Here is a 22,528-nt window from a genome sequence, read left to right on the forward strand (position 1 = left end):
TTGCCTGAGGGCTTTCCTGGTGGCTCAGACAGTAAAGAATCCACCTGAAATGTGGGAGACCTGGGTTCTATCCCTGGGTTGGGAAGATCCCCTGGAGAAGGAAATAGCAACCCACTCCAGTATTCTTGCCTGGGAAATCCCATGGACAGAGGAGCCTGGTGGGCTACAGACCATATATTAACCAATTAAAAAATCAAACCAGTCAATCCTAAAGGCAATCAGTCCTGAATACTCATTGGAAGGACTGATGCTGAAGCTGAAGCTCTAATACTTTGGCCACCTGATGTGAAGAACTCACTGGAAAAGACCCTGATGCTGGGCAAGATCGAAGCAGGAGGAGAAGGGGATGACAGGATGAGATGGTTGGATGGCATCACCAACTCAATGGACATGAGTTTGAGCAAGCTCCCGGAGTTGGTGATGGACAGAGGAGCCTGGTGTGCTGCAGTTCTTGAGGTTGCAGAGTCGGACATGACTGAGCAACTGAACTGAATTAAAAAATAGAAGATGTCTATTTACAGTTGTACAGAAAATTTTAACATACGTAGGAAAGAAAACAAGAAAACAATGAAAACATACTGATGATACAAAAAGATGAGGATAAATGGCTAGAGATTATATTCTTTTTATATAATTTCAGACTTACAGAACAGTTAAAAGAATGATAAAGTTTTCCTGTATTCTTTACCTGGATCCCGCAGATGTTAACATTTGATCACATTTGCTTTATCCTGCTCCCTCTTTCTTTTTCTTCTCTCTTCTCCCCTCTCTATCTGTAATACATATGTATATACATTTTGTTTTTCTGTTTGAATCATTTGAGATTGAGCTGCAGACACAATACTCCTTTACCCCTAAATATTTTGGTGTCTGTTCCTGGAAAACAGATACTCTCTTATGTAATTGCAGAACAAGTATTAAAACTGAGAAATTAACACTATAAATAATGGGCTGAATTAACACTATTATCAGATTTACAGACCTCATTTTGGATTTTGTCAGTTCTTCCAAAAATGTCCTTTATAGTAAAATAAAATCCCCGATCACGTGTTGCATTCAGTTCTCATGTATCTTTAGCCTTAATGTTGATATTCTTGAACAGTACAGGCTAGTCATATTGTAATATGTCCTTCAGTTTGGGTTTCTCTCGTATTTTTTCATGATTACATTCAGCGTATACATTTGGGGCTGAAATACCAACTGAAGTAATATTGTGTTCATTTCATTGCATGTGGTGTTAATTTATCCCATTACTGGTGATCACCTGGATACGATGGTATCTGCCCAAGGGGCCTCACAGATTTTAACATACTGATTCTAAAACCCAGTGTAAGAGTACATGGAGAAAAGTAGCTGAGAAGTTTTGAAAAAGAGTAACAGCAGGGAATTTGTCCCATTAGATGTTAAGATACTTCAGAGTTGTCGTAATTAAAACAGTGTAGTAATGGTACAGGTATTAATAAATAGCAGGACTGAACAGAGCCCAGAAACCCAGGCCAGTATGTAGTGACAGCTATCACAAGTACGCTTTGCTCAGCACTTGAAACGAACTCATGGCAGCACCAGTGTCTATCAGACCAAGTTTTTTATTGCTGCCAATTTAGACTTAAGATTACTCTGCTCTTAGAGGCCAGATCTTATATATAAGTCTTACACAGGGTATGGAAGCCCTGCAGTACGAGACACTTACATAACCAAGAATACTGTGTGCTGCTGTTAATGGATGGCCTTTGCCTGAGCAGTTTGGACTCTGGGAGTAGTAAAAAGGCCTGCCTACCAGTCAGGGGTGGGAGCCAGCTGGCACAGTCCAGGCTTCCAAGTGTACAACAGAAGACCCGTCTTCTCAGATAAAGGTAATGGTAGGCTTTATATTTGGAAAGAAGTAACCAGTTAAATTGGTTGGATGTCATCACGGACTCAATGGACATGAGTTTGAGCAAGCTCTGGGAGATGGTGAAGGACAGGGAAGCCTGGTGTGCTGCAGTCCATGGTGTCATAAAGAGTTGGACACGACTGAACACAACTGCAACCAGTTAAACTGAATTCATCCTTTAAGCTATATATTTATAACTAGTTAATGCTTTTAGAAGTAAAGGTCTTAATTTTTTTTTTAATGACTTTACCACAAATGTTTCATAGCACATCAAGAGGTGGCTTCATCTTGTAAGTGATAGGCTTATTAAGCTAAAATATTATATTCTGTTTACAAGTTTTTGCATTTAAGAGTGTGTGGAGTCTTTATGTTGATTGTATGCATTCTTAAAGAGCAATAGATTTTGTGTCCATGGTGATTAGACCTGGATATTGAGATTTTCCTAATTCTACTCTAGAACTTGTCAGTGTAGTATTCAATAAAGACTAAGGGTAATGGTACAGTTGGACATTACTGAAGTGACTTGGCATGCACACACTACTCTAGCTTCAAAGACAGCTTTTCAGTTCAGTGTTGGAGGGATAGCTTTCCATAAGGGGTTCAGGGACAACAGCCTATCCATTTTGTGAGAAATATTAGTGCCCTACCTCATAAAATATACAAAAATATGTTTTGAATGTATTCAGGTTCTGAATATGAAAAACCAAAACTAAAAAATTATTAGAAATGAAAATAGTAATCTTATAATTATGCTTTCCAGGTAGCACAGTAGTAAAAGAATCCTGCCTGCCAGTGCAAGAGATGCAGGTTTAATCCCTGGCTCAAGAAGATCCCTGGAGTAGGAAATGGCAACCCACTCCAGTATTCTTGCCTGGAAAATTCCACGGACAGAGGAGCCTGGTGGGCTACAGTCCATGGGATCGTAAAGAGTCAGATGCGACTCGACAGGAGCACAAGGGCACGAGGAATCTTACAATGTAAGATGTAAAGCAAATGAGCCTTTTGTTGCTGTTGTTGCAAAGGAGGAGCCTTAAAAGATTGAGAGATTCAATTGTACAAAAACTTCCATATGTTAAAAAATACCATAAACAAAATTAAAAGACCAGAGTAGGCTGAAAGAAAGAAATAGAATAAATAATTTCTGCAAATCTGTGAGAAGACAATACAGTAGATAAGAAAGTAGACAAAGGATATATGATCAGGCAGTTCCCCAAAGAAGAAGTACAAATGGGCTGATAATCAGGGAAATGCAAACTGGTCTGATACCCATCAGATTGGGCTTCCCTGGTGGCTTAGAGGGTAAAGTGTCTGCCCGCAATGCGGGAGACCCGGGTTCAGTCCCTGAGTCGGGAGGATCCCCTGGAGAAGGAAATGGCACCCCACTCCAGTACTCTTGCCTGGAAAATCCCATGGATGGAGGAGCCTGGGAGGATGCAGTCCACGGGGGTCACAAAGAGTCGGAACCGACTGGGCGACTTCACTTTCACCCATCAGATTGGCACAAACTAAAAAGGTTGAAGAGGGCATGAAGAAATAAGCACTTCTATACACTATTGCTGGGTGTATACATTGTTTCAGTCTTGAAAAGCAGTTGTAACCCTGTTGTAACCCAGTTGTAACCCTGTTGCATCTGTGACAACTTCAAGTGTATAGTTCCTTTGACCCCAGACCCAAAGTAATCTTTAGTTACTGACTAGAGAGAAAGAATAGTTAGCTCCTCACTCCCAACCCTAGGACTTCTTGAGGGGATGTTTAATGTTTATCAAACATCGATCAGATGTTCCTAACTCAGCAGTTTAGTTTGCATAGATAATGGCATTATTCACAGAAGCCAGCAATTGAACTAGACCAGTGCTTTTGATATAAATATTACGTGAGCCACGAAATTTTAATTTTTCTAGTAGCCTTATGAAAAAAGTAAAAAACAGGTGACATTAATCTTAATTTTTATTTGATCAGGAGATCAAAAATATCACTTAACCTATATTCAGATATAAAAATTAGTAACTTTACATTCATTTTTGGATACTAAGTCTGTTAAATCCAGGGAGTATTTGACAGTTAAAACATAACTCAGTCTGGACTAGCCTCATTTCAGATGCTTGACAGTCGTATGTGGCTAGTGGGCACCGTGTTGGACAGCACAGGGCTAACTCTGAGCCCAGAGGACAGAAAGGAACGATCTTACCATTGTATCCTTAGCACCTAGTGCAGTAACTGCCATATAGCAGGCGCCCAATAATATTTTTGGCTCAATGAATACATGGAAAAATATAAAGTCATCTTTTCATTGACTTCTCAACCTTTAATCATATAAGTTATATTTGTCTCAAAAATAGTTGGCAGTAAACATAAAATGGAATGACTTCTCTACTGTGCATTTAGAGAAAATCCTGGAATATACTATATGTCTTTTCATATCTGCTCAAAAGCAGTTTCACAAATTTCTGTTGGTTCCAGGTAATCAAGCAAATGACACTATAGAGAATCTTAGAGTTCCTATCTGTTGACCGTAGTAACTCTGTTGAGTTTTTTTTCATTAAATTTTTCTTGCTAATTCTTATAAGCATTTATGTTTTAAGAAGACCATTGCATAATCCAATCCCTCTCCCCTAAATTGAATCTCATTCTAAGTAAAGTATCAAAGTCCTCTGAGAGCTGTATGCTGTTCTGATCAACCCTGTTACTGTTAACTTTGACCTGAAGTTAATATCAATGAGATGTCCAGTGTCTGTTATACATCTCTGTTTTAGATGTTGTGGTGATACAGAAATAATTGCTATATGTGATTTTTGCCCTTTATTTGGAGAAGAAAAATAAATATTAATGAAATGAATAGAGAAAATTTAAAATTTGTAAATTTGTTCAGTAGTGCCTGTGTTCCTTAGGCCTGGTAATAGAAAGGTAAATACAAATACGTTCTGTTTCCCTCAAATAGTTTATTGCCTCCTGCTGCTGCTGCTGCTGCTAAGTCACTTCAGTCGTGTCTGACTCTGTGCGACCCCATAGACAGAAGCCCAACAGGCTCCCTTGTCTCTGGGATTCTTCAGGCAAGAACTCTGGAGTGGGTTGCCATTTCCTGCTCCAATGCATGAAAGTGAAAAGTGAAAGTGAAGCCGCTCAGTCATGTCTAACTCTTAGCGACCCCATGGACTGCAGCCTACCAGGCTCCTCCATCCATGGGATTTTCCAGGCAAAAGATTGCCTCCTAGGAAGATACATATATTAACCAATAAACATAGTTTAACAAAATAGCAAGTATAATCTGTGAAGTACAGAAATAATATTCCTTCATACAAAAGCAGGCTGAGACTCAGTGAGGGCCAGTGACTTGCTCAAGGAAGTAGTTAGAACCTGGATTCAAATCTAGATATTTATAGAAGTTATCGCTTTTCCTTCCACACCACATTTTCTGCTTCAAGATTTTTAGAAATAGAAATTTAGCTCTTGAGATAAATCATAGCTCATGAGTAAACTCCAAACTGACTATAGTTTGTGTAATATTATATTTATTATGTACTTACCTAGTTACGGTGTAGTCATCTTATTAATTGTCCACGTCTATCCTGATATTTGAGTGGTGTGGTACTGAACAGTAAGGGCCACAAGTTTTCTTTTTTTTGACCGTGCCACACAGCTTGCAGTATCTCAGTTTCCTGACCAGGGATTGAACCTGGGCCATGGCAGTGAAAGCCCAGGATCTTAACCACTAGGCCACCAGGGAACTCCCAGGGCCATAGAGTTTTATTGATGAGAGAGCTGTATGGACTGAGCCCTGAGGTCTTGCCACACCAGACATTGAAGGCTAGGTAGACCAGGTCAAGGGCTAAAGGAAGGACTCGGCTTTCCAAGCAGAGAGCAGACTTAAATAGGCAGGAGTGTGAAGGAGCATGGAAGGCTCTGAATTGCTGTTTGAGAACTTCTCAGGACCTACAGGTTGGACTTGAGTGATTCGATGACGTGGTTTGTTCATTTGGCTTTTAGTTTTTCTAGATCTGTGCAGTTTCATTTCAGTTCTTGTTTCAAAGCATACCATAGGAAGTAGGATTTTGATTAAAAAAAAAAATGTGAGGCCTGTACTAGGCTGGTAATGTTTATATAACAGTGTTTATTAGATGTCTAGCATTGTCATAAATACTAATGTTATACTAGTATCCATTCGTAATATATAAAAGTAGATAAGTCTTTAGGATAACAGACAACCTAGTACCTTACTCCATCCAGTGTGTATTTAATCATCTTTGGTTCTATAGCTATGTAAGGATTTGTGTAGACTGGTACAAAAATTGTAAGGATAGAAGAAATAATATAAATTTGGGGTTTTTTTACTCTAAAATAATCGAAGTAACTTCTAGTGAACTAGTTGATAATTTAAACTTCAGAGAGCTTGCAAATACAGATTGTAGAAACAGATTTTTTTTTTTTTTTTGCATGGTTTGTGGGATCTTAGTTTCCCAGTTAGGGATGGAACCTGGGGCCCCGGCAGTGAAAGTACTGAATCCAGACCACTGGACCACCAGGGAATTCCCTGAAATAGCTTTTCCTAATAAAGTTCTTAATAGGGTGAAAGATGCTCTTTAAGATAAGTACAGGGATATTCTTTGTTAACTACCATAATATCTGGAGTGGTGTTTAAATTCTAAACTTTGCTATAACTCTTTGAAAGCCAGTTTTCTTTTTAAGTGTATAATTATATATTGTAGAAAAATCACAGGTTTTATGTATGTGTATTTTTATTTATACATGACTCATTCACATTTGTGATTATATTTATGTAGTTCTCTAATACTTCCAGTTTAATTTAGTTGGCCTGTGTTTTTCCTCCTCTAAGAAAATAGAAAATTCGTCCTTTTAGCTTTTGTATTTTTAAACCTTTCCTCCTCCTTTTCTTGAAAAATTCCGTTACCAGCCATTTTCTCAAGTTTATGATGCTGTTTTGCCTCCCATGGGAAAAATCCTTTTACAGTTATCAAAATTTGAAAATAGTTCTATGAAATAGAAATGGAGACTAGCTCCTTAAAATCCTAAGTAGTATGTGTGAACATAAAAAATAACCTAGTTTAAAAAAAGTGCATCCACATCATAAATTTTCCCTGATTACCTTTTAAAGATCAAATGCTTGTTACCAAATTTTGTGTGTGCTTTTAATCTGCTGGGCCACCTGTGGAAAACTGTCCTCTTCTCTCCTAGGCCACAGACCTCCACCAGCACGAAGTGGACATCGTTGTGTGGCAGATAATACCAATCTGTATGTGTTTGGAGGTTATAACCCAGATTATGATGAATCAGGAGGGCCAGATAATGAAGACTATCCTCTCTTCAGGGAGCTTTGGAGGTATCATTTTGCTACAGGAGTATGGCACCAGATGGGCACAGATGGCTACATGCCCCGAGAATTGGCATCTATGTCACGTGAGTGCAAGCAGTTCTGAACTTTGGGCTTTATGAAATATCCAAGAGGTCTGGTTCAATGTTAGGTGTTTTTCTTGTTCATGATTTTTAAGAATATTAAATCATAATAGTAATATGATTAAGCCCTGTTAATGGGTAGACTCACTATGATAACACTATAGCATTGTATTCAGAATAAATTGTGAGTTGGATCATCCTGAGTTTGAATTTAGCTGTATGTCACGTACTTGCCTAATGATTTTTCGCTTCTAGTTCCTTACCCATAAAATGGGATTAATATCTCAGAGGGTACAACATAAAGTATCATATATCAGCTTGGCAAAATGTAGTAGAAGATCAACAAATGGGGTTTACAGCTGTTGAGCAAAGTGCTTCACACATGGTATCTGTTTAGTCCTCACAGCATCTTTATGGTGCCAACACTGGAATTCTTGCCATTGTACAGATGAGGAGATTGAGGCTTTAGAGAGGCCCTGAGGACAGTGGCTGTGAGTGTAGGGTCTGGAGCCAGACTGCCTGGGATTGAACCCTAGCTTGGCAAGGTTCTTTTTAGAAAACCTTCAACAAGTATTTAAACCTTTCACCACTTTCTATTTCATCATCTATAAAAATGAAGAAGAGAATAATAGTTCCTACCTCATAGGGTTGTTGGAAAGATTAATTTAAAAAGATTAAATAACTTTCCTGAGGTCACATGAGACTTAAAACCCAGCTTTCACTGTCTCTAGAGCTCCTGCTGTTGACTCTAACACTATCAATTGAAGAACTGGTTTAAAAAAAAAAAATCATTGAAATGATACAGTAGCTGTATTTTCAGAATATTTGCCATAAGAGAAAGAATATACAAGTGTATTTGATGACAGGAACAGAAAGTTGCCAGCAGGATATTCATGTTCTTTTTATCAGGTGTAGGATTAAGATGACAGAAACTATAATTTAACATGTAGAGATCATTCCCCTGGAAAAAAACAGAATGATCCTTTTATCCCTTCATCCTGAGTCCCACTGGGTCTTTGCTAAGGCAAAGATGAGCCTTCATTTTCTTCTGCTCTACTGTGTACTTGAACTGTGTTAAGCAGCAGTGGTGGATTGTAGTTCATATCATTCTGTATTGTTATATACAATGTTTCATGAATTCCACAACTGTGCATTGAATACATGTCACGTATCAGAGTGAGCCATGTGATGTAGTGTGAATTAGAGCTTTTTCTGTAGAACTTACAGTAGTTATATGTCAGTGGTTTGAGCTATTTTCTGAAAGCATTAAAGCAGACATTTTTTAGTTTTTCCGATATCCTGGGTTAATGTGGGAGTACCATGCAAGTAGCCAGTACGGAAATGAAATTCATGCTTCTTCTTTCCCAGTTGTGCTGCATGGAAACAACCTATTAGTGTTTGGAGGTACTGGCATCCCATTTGGTGAGAGCAATGGCAATGACGTCCACGTCTGCAACGTGAAATATAAGAGATGGGCTTTGCTCAGCTGTCGGGGGAAGAAACCCAGTCGTATATATGGACAGGTACCAATCTATGGCCAGTCATGGTGGATGAGTTTGTTCAGGTTCTTTCGTTCCAGGAACAACGTCAGAATATTTATATTACCACCAACTTTTTAAACAGAAAATAAATCCATTGTTACTATTTGATTTTTCAGTTCCAGTGTGAAGTTTTAAATCTGGTTGCTTGCCGCCTTCTTTCCGTTCTTTTACCCCCTCTTTTTTCTTTTTTTTTCCCTACTCCAACTTTTAGGATCAATGATCTAGACCTATATGGAAGTTTCCTAAATGTCAGGACCTCACTTACCCTCAGTGAGAGATTGGGCTATATATATAGTCCAAGTCCTGTCGTCTTTACAGTGATTTGATGCTTTGAAGAGCTTTCTAACCTAAGTTTAGAGTAGATGATCCCTGCACTTGGTTAAGAGACTTTTATACAGATCTTGGCTAAAACACATATTACACAGAAATTAGCTTCCAGTTAGGTTCTAGTACTTCAGACCTTAGGTTTGAAAAGTTATATACAAAAAGGTAGGAAGCAACTCATCATACATCAGAGACCCTTTGAGAATAATGGGCTAAGCTTAAAACAGCCAAAGCAATGGCTTCTTTCTCAACTAGCTGGCATTGATATTGATATGTAGCTTCTGGACTGTGTGTAGAAGCACATACTGGATGACTGTATCCCACCACAGGTTTAAACGCTAAGAAGTGACTATAGCAAAAGCCAAACTTACATTGAGAAGAGTCTGGTGGAACATGTCAAGTTTTGAGAACTTTCTTACTTTAGGGATCCTGGGGTCTTATTTTCATATCTGCTCCTTTTTCTTAAAGACATTTTTCTCTAGACTGCTTAAAAAGTGAAGCAGCTTTCAGTGGAAATGCTCATGTCCGTGATCTGTAAATTCTTTGGTTAGCTAAGACCCCTAAGGAGCCCTTTGCCCATCTAGACAGAACTTGCTTTCCAGTTGAGCAAAAGTTATTTTTCTAAAAACAATCTCTGTGTTTTCTAAAATTTTTAATCCTTTAAGGGTCTGATTTTTAGAAGATTAAAAAGTACAAGAAAACTTCATAAAACTTGATTTGGGGGTATCTAATAAGTTTACATTCTTTAATCATGTGTTAACGAGGCAGTCTTGTGCACATCTCCTCATTATCCAGGCTATGGCTATCATCAATGGTTCCCTTTATGTATTTGGAGGGACAACTGGCTATATTTACAGCACAGACCTGCACAAATTAGATCTCAATACCAGAGAGTGGACACAATTGAAACCAAACAACCTATCCTGTGATCTACCAGAAGAGAGGTGAGATTCTAGAATTGAAGCATATTCTTTCTTGCTAAGATTTTACTTTTTTTTAGAATATTGGCAGTATGGTTTGAAGAAGCCCTTTGCCCTGGTTGAAATAGCTGACTGGCTATTAGATCCCTGTTCAGCATTAAAGAAGGGTTTTCTGGTGAGGAAATGATGTTTCCCTCTGAACTATAGCATTTTTTTCACGTTATTTCCTTTTATGCTTCAGTTTTCCTGCATTAAGAAAGTAGTAGCCCTTAAAAAAAAAAAAAACCCAGTGGTAACAGTTGTAACTAAATTTCATATTACCAAAACAACAGTTACTTTCTAGTTACTTTTTGATTTGCCTTCTTAACTTGCATATTAGGATTCTTTGGCTCCCTTGCTTAATAACCTGTCCCCAGGAAGGACACAGTGCCTTGCTCATGTGGTACTCAGTGAATGTTGATTGAATGGGTGGTTGGATGGATGGAAGAAAGGGAGGGAAGATTGGGTATTTTAAGTGCTCTATTAAACACTCAGACATCACATGATTCTCTTTAGTTACCTTTTAGTAGCAGTCCTAAATAAACTATCTTTCATTTTTCCTTCCTAACAGCAATTGCCTGTTCTTAGAAATAAACTCACCAGAAAACTTAAAGAGGTGGTTTTCTTTTTCCCTCTCTAGTTTAAAAGCAAAGACAGTAAATAATTTTTTATTTACTGTTAGACTATTTGTTGGCTTTTTAAAAATGGCATATGGGTGCTAAGGAAGATTTATCTCTGTTGTAGTATCTTAGTGCTCTGATCATTGCAGAACTACCACAGGAGGACGTGGGAGGTGGCTTGGTACAGGGAATAATTTTGATGTAATATATTTTATCAGCACCAAGGCCTCAGGAAAGGAGAAACTAGATTAAGTTTTCAAAGTATTTTCACATAGTTGCCTTCTTTGAGTAATTTTATGGATATATTATAAATTGTTTCAGCTTTTAGCTAAACTATTTGGATGAAAGTTCTGGTAGATGTTTCATATTATATTCACAGCTTTATGTAGCATGATTTTTCCTGATAATCTGTGTATCTCTTAAATAAGCAACTTAATTTGAAAACCCATAGTCTAGACTTTCTGATTAAATGTAGGCAGATCACTTTTTAAAACTCTGTAATATTTTCCCCCCTTATACAGTTACCACAAAAAGATTATAGAAAATCTAGAAGATACAAATAAGCAAAATGAAGAAAATAAAAAAATAAAATCTAAACTCAGGGATAACTAGGGTTAACATTTTACGTGTATCCTTATAGTCATTTTTCTGAGCATTATTTGTATATCTATAAATTTTTAGTAGGCTTATAACCTATCTGCTCTTATCTAACTGATTTTTTTCAGTCAATGACGTGAAAAGAAGTTTTCAGATATTAACATTCTCTGTGTCTGCATTCTTATTGGTTGCATACTAATCCATTTTTTATATTGTATAATTTATTTAACCAATTCATTATTATTAGACACTTGAGTCATTTCCAGTAATTTATTATTATAAATAATGATGCAGTAAAAGTCTTGCAGCCAATTCTTATGTAGGTCATTTCCCCCTTAATTATAAATGTATTTATTGTATATTTTCAGGTACAGACATGAAATTGCACATGATGGGCAGAGGATTTACATCTTGGGAGGTGGTACTTCTTGGACAGCTTATTCCTTAAACAAGGTACATTAAAAAGGAGAGAGAGAGGAAGAGGGCCAGAGGAAAGGCATTGTTACACTGAGCATAATAAGTAACAGTCCTGTTATGGTAGACATTTTAATTTTCAAGCAGGTTGTTTATGAAGACCTATTTGTGTTGGATGCTCTTTATAATATAAGGTTGAACTCTGTGCCCCTAATATGCTTTCCCATTGACAGTTGTGTAACCACAACCACAACCAGTTGCTCAAATGGAGCAACTAATTAGAATTGGAATCAGGATTCTCAGAATGTCACATTGCTCTCATTGTCAGTACTGTGTATCTAAAATGAACAGGCATGTTTAGGACGACACATCACTAACCTTAGAAAGCTGAGCTCTGAAGGGCTTCTGTTCATCCATCCCTGTGGCATTTCTAAATCCACATGTCCCAGAGGAAGTCTATAGGCCTCAGAGCTCCTGGTCTGCTTTGGAATCTTAATGGTCCTTTCCAAGTTTTGTCAAAACTGTGTTCTCATATTTATTTACAAACAGTTGCTTTTTTCTGTTATAAAAATGATATATGTTTATCACAGAAAATGTGGAAGCAGCGGAATTCCAACTTTCTTCCTCATTTTTTTCTATGACTTAAAAATAATAAAATTATGTGTGTGCTTAACTTTCAACTGCTTCACCTAATGTTTTGCTTTATATTAGAATTAGGAGAGATCAGAGAATAGCAAAGGAGAAGCAGCATTTTCAACCAGGAATATGTTTGTACAGGCTTGTGAAAAATCCAGTTTTCGGGCTAAAGTTATTTGTGTGTCTTCTTATTTTCTGTCTCCAAGATTCATGCATACAACCTTGAAACGAATGCATGGGAGGAAATTGCAACAAAACCCCATGAAAAAATAGGTAAATTTAAAATATTGATTCATTTATCTTTAACAAATGTACTTTACAGTTGGTTCTGAAAGTGAAATAGTGATTTTATTGCATTATATGACAAGAAAAATATCTGTTGAACTGGTATTAGAGATTACTTATGGGACTTCCCTGGCAGTTCAGTGGTTAAGACTCGTGTTTTCACTGCAGGGGACATGAGTTTGATCCCTGGTTGGGGAACTAAGAAAAAGAAAGAAAGAAATTACTTGTATTCCTTAGCCCAATTATTCTTCCTCAGCAGCTGAGCAAAGACTTTTAATGGGGATTGCTGAATTCTGTGGCAGAGGGAAATCTGGGTAGGATAAGAAGTAGGCACTTAAATCAAGATGTACCTGTCTTTTTGTGGGTAAAAGGGCTTGAGACCCACTAGTAACTGGTAACTGTTGCCCACTGCCACCTCACTTTATTTTGCTGACGTCTTAACATTATATCATTATGATGGAACTTCTGATGGCTTTATTTGAGTGTGAAATAAGGGAGGATTGGAAAGACTAGTCAGTGTTTGCTTAATGCAACAAAGGGATTGTTTTAAATAACTTATTCATAGTTTGTCTTTTGCTGTATCTTATGAATAATGGAATTTCCATGTTTATATGTTTGGCAGGTTTTCCTGCAGCCCGGAGATGTCACAGTTGTGTTCAAATAAAAAATGGTAAGGATTTCAAATAGCATGCTGGTTCCATTTTTGTAATTGTATATTCTGAGAATATCTTATTTCTTAATGATAACCCTAAAAGAGTCATAGCATACCTTTGGGGAGAGTCTATTTCTTGTAGTTTATACTTAAAGGGAAATCCATAAAGTTATGCTTCTCTTAGGAATTTTCATAAAGTAAACTAATGTGCTTAGGTTCCTTCTTATCAGAGAACTCAAAAATAAGCGATAAGTAAGCTTTTCTATACCACCTAATCTTTCAGCACTGTACCTTAACAGATGTCTGTGGTTATTATGAGTAACACTAATAATCCTGACATACAATAGAGACCTTGGTAGACATTGTATTAACATTGTAATAACTCCTTCAGAGTGTTATTTCTTAAAGTTTATTCTGTTCTCTGTCTGATGCCAAATAGAACTCTTAGCTCATTCTTTGGCCATATTACAACACAGGCATTGTATGGCTTCAGAAAGCAGCTGCAGCTACTTTATCTAAGTGTGATAAATGACTCTTCTTTGGACAACCTTCCTGTCTTTTAATTTACAGTTTATTTTATAGTTGGTTATACTGCCTTAAAGTTTTGGAGAGGAAGAAGGTGTGTATAAATGAGTTTGATAGCCTATATCCTTTTAGCAACTTAGTTCAGATTTTACTAGGATTATGCTGCCATCTCTAGTACAGAGGTGCTTTTTATTATGCTTTTGCTCTTTGGGCAAGATTTATAGATAGTGGCATTGTTCAGCTTTGCCTCTCTAAAAATGGAACCATACTTTTTTTTGAATCCTAGCCAAAAATGTTTCTAGTGTATTTTATAGTTTAATTAGGTATTGGCTTAAACTTGATCTAGACCTGAGTTAAGACAAGGGTTCATTTGGTTCTTTGAATCCAGGCACCATAGAAGCTGAACTCAGCTGTAGTTCTGAGCATTTAGTTTGAAGTTTCACATAGCCTTTGTTACATGTTGTATACTTGGTTATAACTGATTTTACAAAAACAAACAGAAAAATAACAGCGATTTAAAAAAATTTTTTTTTGGGGGGGGGAAGGTTTTTTTCCTGACATTAATAACTAGCACAGATCAACATGGGCTTCAGACTGTTCTCTTTGGGCTGAAGAAAGCTTGGAAAAACCTCTGTGCCCCAAACTGAACATTGCAGGCTAGTTGTCTACATAGAGAATGTTTGTCTCTATGGGCAGATAAATGTCCGTCCTTTTAGGGACATTATTTAAAAGAAGGGTTTGCAAACTGGTAGCCTGCAGTTGTGTTTTGTTTGGCTCATGTGTGTATTACAGTTTTTGAATTAGTGGCCAATACTTAAAAATCAAGAAGTATTGTTTTTCAAAAAAAATCTGAATTTCCAACTTCTCTTACAAAATTGGAAGGTCTGGCCATGACTGACCTTAAGTCCTGCGTAGCTCCATCAGCTGGAGCTGCATCACCATCTTCCCCATTAGAGCAAGTGCACTCCTGTTTGTTACCTGGCTTATCTATTTTCCCTGAACCTTCTTGCTCATTCACTTCCTATGCCTGGCACCTGAACGTGTTTGAATTGAAGAACCTGGACATGAAGCATCCTCAGAGGCTTGCATCCTTAGCCCTAGAAAAAATCCAAACACTGAGTTCAGACTCTAGTGAGGGACAATGCAGCAGAATGAGCAGCCCACCAGCTGAAGTTCCCTATGGTATGGGAACTGGACTGGCCCCATGTCAGCTAGCCATGAGAGCTATGATAGGACATGCTGTCACCGTGGCTTTTTTCCTTTGCCTGATTTTGGTTTTCTCTTCCACTGATAGATGTGTTTATTTGTGGGGGCTATAATGGAGAAGTGATCCTGGGAGATATCTGGAAGCTGAATCTGCAGACTTTTCAATGGGTTAAGCTCCCAGCTACCATGCCGGAGCCAGTTTACTTTCACTGTGCAGCTGTTACACCAGTAAGTTTTCATTTTCTTATCTTCTTTATGTAGTTGCAGATGATAAGGAAATACTTTTAGGGATAGAGCAAGAAAAAAAGATGTCTGATATTAGCAAAGCTTGGATTAAGAATGTGCTTTTAAAACCTTTCTTCCAAAGCTAGTTCTTCCTCTGAGAAAAAGGGAGAAAATCCATCATGTACCAGCTTAAAAGAGCTGCATAAAATGTAAAAGAAATGCTGCATGTGGTATTCAGGCCCTGACAGTAATATCAAAGATGTTTCCTGGGAGGGCAGAATAATTTTACCCCAAAAATGCTGTGTTATTGAAGATTCTCCTAGCTTCTTGAATGCTAAGAGCTTTATTTTAATCTCTGTATTTTTATCTTTGGCATGATGGGTACTTAATATAATCTTAGTTTAACGATGTCAAAGTTGTTGAAGTAAAAGTAATCTCTAGTTTTTCCCTTAGTAACTCATTCATTATATAAATCTTTCTTGATCTCTGCACTGTGTTGGTATCAGTGAGAAATTTTTGATTTCACTTCATTCAGTTCAGCTATGAAATTTTTTTGCCGAATTTTCAGCTTAAGTATCTGTCATTTATCCTCTTTTGACTGCCATTTGTTCATAGGCTGGTTGCATGTACATTCATGGAGGAGTGGTGAACATCCACGAAAATAAACGGACTGGGTCATTGTTTAAGATCTGGCTGGTGGTTCCTAGCCTGCTGGAACTGGCGTGGGAGAAGCTGCTTGCGGCCTTCCCCAACCTAGCAAACCTCTCCCGAACACAGCTTCTGCACCTTGGACTCACACAGGGACTCATCGAGCGCTTGAAATGAGGATTACTGGACTGTTCATTGATACTGGAAATGTTAATTTAAAGAGACTCCTTTATTTATGGGCAGTGTAGAATGTGCTACAGAGAGAATTGGTTACCCTGATCAAGGCCTTATTCAGAAAATACATCAGATGCCTTTCTGTAAATTGTTTTAAGTTTATGGAATCTCACTTTCCCTTGTGCTTTTTTCTTTGCTTCTCTCCCTTCTGCCCCAGTACACACGCATACTCACATACTCCCTCTTCCCTGATGGAAGTTGAGGGAGAGTCTGAAAGTACCTTCATAACATTATGAATCAAGATAAGATAAAAAAAATGTTAAAGGAACTCTCAACATATGACCATGTCAGGCATTGCCCTATAAATTAAGTCAACATCGTCAATAAAAACAAAAATTAAAAAAAGTAAATCCAGCAACAATGAGAAGCAGCATTGGGGATAGAACAAGAAGGCTAACCTTGAGAATCCTGCAGATTATAGGGAAAGCTCAGTGTTTAACTTGCTGTTTTCAAAGGTACATCTAATTGAGTAGCTGGATCTAATGGCAGCAGTGGTTGGTATCTTGCAGCCTAGATACCCAAACGTATCCTTTAACTTACTTTAGAGGATAGTTAAGCAGCTCATAACCCATCTTTTAACTTGCTTTAGAGGAAAGTTAAGCAGCTCAACAACTCTCAATCAGTGATTTCTTTTCTTATCCTTCTGGTGCCAGCAGTGGTTAGAGTTGACTTGTCTAAAGACTTCATCGTGTGTGGTGGTTGTGCTGTTTGTTGTTGCTCTTAGAAATTATGGCATGAGAACATTTCAAATCAAGAAACTTGTGGTCAAAGTTCTTCATTCTGGGCAGTTTTTAAATTCTCTGCCTGTTAATGGTTTCAGGTATCTTTTTGACTCCATCATGGGGAACTGCAGACCCTAAACATATAAAGTTCACGAGAGGCCAGAGAAGAGTAGGGCAGGGAGGGCTTCTGCTCTTGGGCTGTGAGCTTTGGCTGTCATGCTGGCCATTTCCTTTTAGAATGTTTCTTTTCTCACTCTGGGCCATGCACTTACCATATTCTCAGGCAATGGGTTCTATCTCTAGAAAACCAATCGGCCCTTGATTTTTCTCTTAGCTTTTTGCCTCGTTTTCTGTCTGCTTTAATGTGCATGGTGCTGTAATTGCCTATTAATTGGATAAAAGGTCTTGGGGAAAAGCCACAAGTCATTCTTCCTGAAGACCTAAGTATCATTTTAAAAACTAGCATGCGGAAGAAAAGGAACTGAGAATCATTCACTTCTTTGGTGTGAAGTTTTAGTTCTGGTTTGTTTTATATTGTATTTTAATTTTAAAACAGAAATGACTTAAATTTTCACTTGCTTTGCCATCAGTGACCTACTGAGACACAAGCAGTTGGAAGTCCTTATGTGCATGAAAGGTGCTAAAGGTGTGCAGGCGGGCACAGTGCTGATCATCCCGTTGGTTACATCACAACAGGAGACTCAGACAGACTGGGGACATATTTTTCCTTTAAGTGCCTCTTTTTCACTTAGCTTTTAAGATTATTCTTGTTTTTCCTTCATCTCAGAAGGGAATCTCTTAGGCTCATGTGTGGATTTAAAATCACCTTTGAGTTGTAGCTGAAAAGTTACTATCTATTGTTTGGTTCTGGGAAAGAGAAAAATATGGCCTCTGGACTTGGACTCCTAACTTCTAGGCCTTATTATAATCTCCCAACCATGTGGGATTGAGTTCATGGAGCCTGTGTTCTGAAGGGTCTTATCATCTTTCATCTGTGAGTTTGGGTCCTTTTCGGGGTTGAAGGGGTAGGGGAGAGGAGGAAAGGAGCGATTCCTCTGGAGGCCTCACCCCCACATTGCCATGACCGGTCTGGCCTTTTAACCTCTTACCACCCACTGGTAGGCTTGTTCCTGTGAGGAGCTCTCTCCAGACCAAGTCAGTCTGAGCAGCTCTGTTAGTTCAAAACAAAGCTTTGTTGCATGATTCCAGTCTAGTCTCTGGATATTTGGCTGGGGGGAGACTATCCATAAATAAGTCACACTACTCAGGGTGGCAGAAAGATCTTTGTCATGGATTCATAGGGACCAAAGACTGAATGCTCAGCCTCTGTGCTTATCCTTCCATAGTCTTGGGATATAAGCAGGTCTCTACTTCTGCGACACCAGAGAGCTAAAAGAGAGACTGGTTCAATCCACACTTGCTAGCCTCCTTTTTAAAGCCTTCTGAAGGCAGTCTTCTTTGATGTGGACTTCGGGGGCCTGACAGCCAAGACCTTGTGTGTGACATTTTCATAAAAGTACATACCCTTGGTCTAAAGTGTCTTCTTTTAATATAACACTAGTGAAAATGATGTAGTATGATCAGCTCTGAGCGCTATAGAACCACACAGGTGCACATGTTCTGGATGCCAAATGAGACTGTGTGTATGATGACTTAAATGTAGATGACTAGAGTTTTATATAGGGGATCACCAGGCGTTTAGTATATCTATAACCAGCACTCTGAATGCCTGACACTGTTACTTGATTTAGGAAAATTTATGCCTGCTGCTTCTCTGCCTCTTTGAGGTACTCCCAGCCATCTTACTGCAGTCCTATGAGTTTAAGTGCAATATATAGAAACACATATGGATATATACAGATTATATATAGGGTGTGACTGTAAAGCAGGTAGACTACTTTTTTGTATCTGTCTTGGGGAAGCCAGCTTACTACATTAGAGTTAAAATTATACCAGAAATTTGAGATGTGATTGGCTGACTTAGGCCAACTCTTGGCAAACCTGGATTTCAAGTCCAGTGTCTCCTTACTCCAGCTATTAGAGATTTACTGTTTCTTGGTCTTATTAGCACTGAGACTTTTCCCCAGTCATCTTTGTACTCAATCTCATGTTTGCATATCTTCTTAAATTTCCTTGCCCAGGAACAAGGACGTCTACCTGTAATAAGTTTTTTAAATGGAGAATTAAAACCTAATATTTAATACTATCAGTTCTCCCATGTATATACTAATTTATCTGTGAATGTAATACTTTATTACATGAAGAAAATGATGACTTTCTTCATGTAATAAAGTATTTTCCATATTCTGGAAAATCTATAAACCAATATAGAATAGATTGAAATTTTAACTGTTTTTCAGGAGCCAAACTGAAACCCTTTCTACTGGCAGAATCTTCTTTTTTCAGGGCCCTGGAACATGATATAAAAATTTGCTCTAAACTATTCATGTCCAATACGTAACTAATTTAAAAATATAATAATAAACATTAACATTTCTAAGCAAAAGGTATATTAACAGTGACCTTTGGTTACCCAGAGTAACCAGATTAAAGCACAGATAATTGAAATCCATAGATAATCAGTGTTTCAACTTTCCTATCAAACAATTGATTCATTTATAGTTCTTCCTTCTCCCTACCCCTTTCCCATAAGTACCTCATTTTCAGTGGAGTAGGGCTAATGTGTAGTTAGAAATGGAAAAGCAGGAATCCCAGAGGGGCTAGAAACCAGCGAACATGAAAACAGCTTGATTAGCTGTAATTGGTCAACAAGATGACAGCTGTTAATACTGAGTTTAGATATCACTCTTTGCTCTTCTGCTTTGGCATAGTCTCCTGCCCTGAGTTCTAGGCTGTCTCTCCTGTAACCACCAAAGAACTCTTAGCACATATTAGAAGAAAAAGCTGTGTATGATGCACAAGAAATCCCATCATTTGAATACATTTCTTTGGCTCTCTTTGCAAACACTTGCTTTTCCACTGTTCTTGAAGGAAACTTCATTTTCCTTAGGAGATACCTTTTCCAGCCATTCAGCTTGGCTTGTAGGGAAGGTTAAATTACCCTTTAAGACTATGTTGGTCTTAATTCTCTAAAACCAGTTTGTTTTTATGTGTCTTACAGATGTTTTTAGAAGGCGGAATAGGTTATTGAATTGTCTACCTTCCAGCACTCTGATGTAGCACAATAAGCCATTTTCCTTCTTCTTCATTGTTCTAGCATTGAGCTCCAGGATGGATGAGGGTTTATGGTCCTAAGATCATAAGCTTCCAAAACCAGTCACCATTGGCTTCAATTGCTTAAGTTCCCCAAATGCCTTGGGGCTCCAGGGCCTTGGCAGGGCCTGAGGTAGGTTTGGTAGAGTTCCGTGACCTCTGTGCGTCGCCGCCAGCTCATGCCCAGCAGTGGTGTTTCCCCTCTAAGGTCATTAGATTCGTTGGAAAGTGACTTCTTCCCTCATCTGCTGTTAAGAAAAAAAGTTTTGAATTGTGCTTCAAAAAGTGGTACCATCTTTTTAGTATAATTTAAATGTTTTTATCTTTTTTTCTTCTTTACTTTTTTAAGTTTTGAAAAGGACCTGCTTAGTCACTGTACAGGGTGAGTCAGAGGCAGTTTCACCAAGCTGTAGTAATTGCTGTTTTAATAGTTGCACATTTAGAATACAAAGGAGGCATCAGAAACACACTGACTTTCTCTAAAGCCACTTCCTTGTACACAGAGTCTGAGCAGGGACAGCACCAGGCATCTCCCTCTAGTGGCACTTGCCAGTGAGGCTTTCAGTGGAAGGACATGGGCACAAAAGGGAACCCCCCACTCAGCAGTCTCGAGAACGAGCCTGGGCTTGGCTCTTGGTACAGGGTATGCTTAGGCCACACACGATGCTCGCCTTACCTTAAAGCTATTTGCCACAGTCCTGTTAAATAGTGTGGAAGTCCTTTTGCAGTCTGGTGTGCATGCCATGTGATCAGGACAGCTTTTCCACCTTACCTGGTTTCCTAAGAGCAGGTAGGAAATATAGTGAATTTACCCTAAAATGTCCAATCTGTATTTATGTATCTTGTCAGTGTTTTGCTGTTGGTTTTCTAAAACAATCTGATCAATAAATCTTACCCAGATCTATTTGGTTCAAGGCCACCTTGATTGTCTGATGGTAATGTGATGCTCTGATGGTAATATGATTGTCTGATGGTAATGTGAGCTCACCTGTATAACCTAAGCATCAGTCCCACCTGCCGCCACCACGTCCTTTGCCACCCACAGGGACAGCTTTTCTCTGTAATATCTGTGTGTCTTCCCCCTTTCATGCCCACAGGCACTGTGTGTGCCTTCTCTCTGCCCCTGTTCTCGAACTCCTGGACACACATAGTCCCTTCAACACGACTCGGCTCCCTCCAGGACATCAGCAAGGGAGTGACTGCGGGGCAAATCATATTCCCTTTTACTGTCTCATCCCATATATTCCCCAGATCACTGCTAGACAAGTTTATATGGATGTACCAAGACTTTTGAAGGGTTGGAGAAGCTACAGGGAATTCAGAGGAAAAATGTGCATCTTTATGTACAGTCACAACTGTCTTTATGTTTCAAGGGAAAAACCACTGGTTTCTAAGCATGAGGCATGACTGGTAAAAACAGAGATTCCTAGGTCCAAATCCCAAAGATTGTTTTTGTAGGTGAGTTACTTTAACAAACTCCTTAGTTGATTGCATTTTAGCTGATCAGCGACATTTGGGGATCCCTGTCCCACAGCTGAGCTAACTGCCTGGTGCTGGCTGAGATGACCAGGAGACTGCTGTACCTTACTTGCCACCATCACGCTTATTTGCCCAACAAGGAACTAGAGCAAAGACCAGAATGAATGCTTCCGAAAACTTTCCCTGTTAGAACTGAGTGCACAGGTGGCAGATTGGCCACCCACGTTTATCTCCTCTCCCTCTTGGTAAACCACTAGTGATAATAGTAAAATAGTCCTAGTTTTCTTTTCCCTAAGATGGGGCTAATAACTATAACCCATCTCTTGATATTACTGTGTGGCTTAAACCTGTGTGTAAAGTGCTCAGAATGATGTTCGGCACATAATAAGCATTATTAGGTTACTCTCTAGAGATGATGGAATAAGAAGTAAAGGTGAAGTACCTTTACTTATTAAAATTATAAAGATAACCCAGTAAAGAAACTAAATAGAGGAAGCTGAGGTAGTAGAGAGAGTAAGTGTTGGAAGAGAGAGAAATCCTCATTTTCCATGTCAGGAAGGAAATACATAGAAAAGCTAAAAATAATCAGGGAAGCATATTAGAAATGTAAAGAAGAAACGGGGCTTCCCTGGTGGCTCAGTGGTAAAGAATATGCCTGCCAATGCAGGAGACACGGGTTCAATCCCATGGGAAGATCCTACATGCTGCAAAGCAACTAAGCCCATGTACTACAACTCCTAAGCCTGTGCTGTAGAGCTGGGGAGCCACAACTGCTGAAGTCCTTGAACTCTAGAGTTCATGCTCCACAGAAGAAAGCCACTACAGTGAGAAGCCCTATGCCCCACACCTAGAGAAAATGCTGTGCAGCAACCAAGACCCAGCACAGCCTAAATAAATAAATTTTAAAAAAGAAGAAACGGAGGGAAAAAACAGATGAACGAGCTAGCAACTGTAAGAGAGTTTGGG

The 22,528-nt window shown here is 38.6% G+C and overlaps 1 protein-coding gene across 3 annotated transcripts in view; it reads left to right on the top strand.

Annotated features, from left to right (window-relative positions):
- KLHDC10 (kelch domain containing 10) overlaps positions 1-20,987 on the top strand; it is a 61,389-nt gene extending 40,402 nt beyond the window's left edge. For all 3 annotated transcript variants that reach the window (XM_015095384.4, XM_042248825.2, XM_042248827.2), the window contains 8 exons: positions 7,064-7,285; positions 8,651-8,805; positions 9,943-10,091; positions 11,692-11,776; positions 12,580-12,646; positions 13,281-13,328; positions 15,130-15,269; positions 15,882-20,987. In XM_015095384.4, coding sequence (XP_014950870.2) covers positions 7,064-7,285; positions 8,651-8,805; positions 9,943-10,091; positions 11,692-11,776; positions 12,580-12,646; positions 13,281-13,328; positions 15,130-15,269; positions 15,882-16,091 — 1,076 coding nt within the window. In that variant the 3' untranslated portion in view covers positions 16,092-20,987. The remainder of the gene's footprint in view (positions 1-7,063; positions 7,286-8,650; positions 8,806-9,942; positions 10,092-11,691; positions 11,777-12,579; positions 12,647-13,280; positions 13,329-15,129; positions 15,270-15,881) is intronic.
- The last annotated feature ends 1,541 nt before the right edge of the window (positions 20,988-22,528 follow it).

This window comes from Ovis aries, chromosome 4 (genome assembly GCF_016772045.2).
Source record: "Ovis aries strain OAR_USU_Benz2616 breed Rambouillet chromosome 4, ARS-UI_Ramb_v3.0, whole genome shotgun sequence".
Lineage (NCBI taxonomy): Eukaryota > Metazoa > Chordata > Mammalia > Artiodactyla > Bovidae > Ovis > Ovis aries.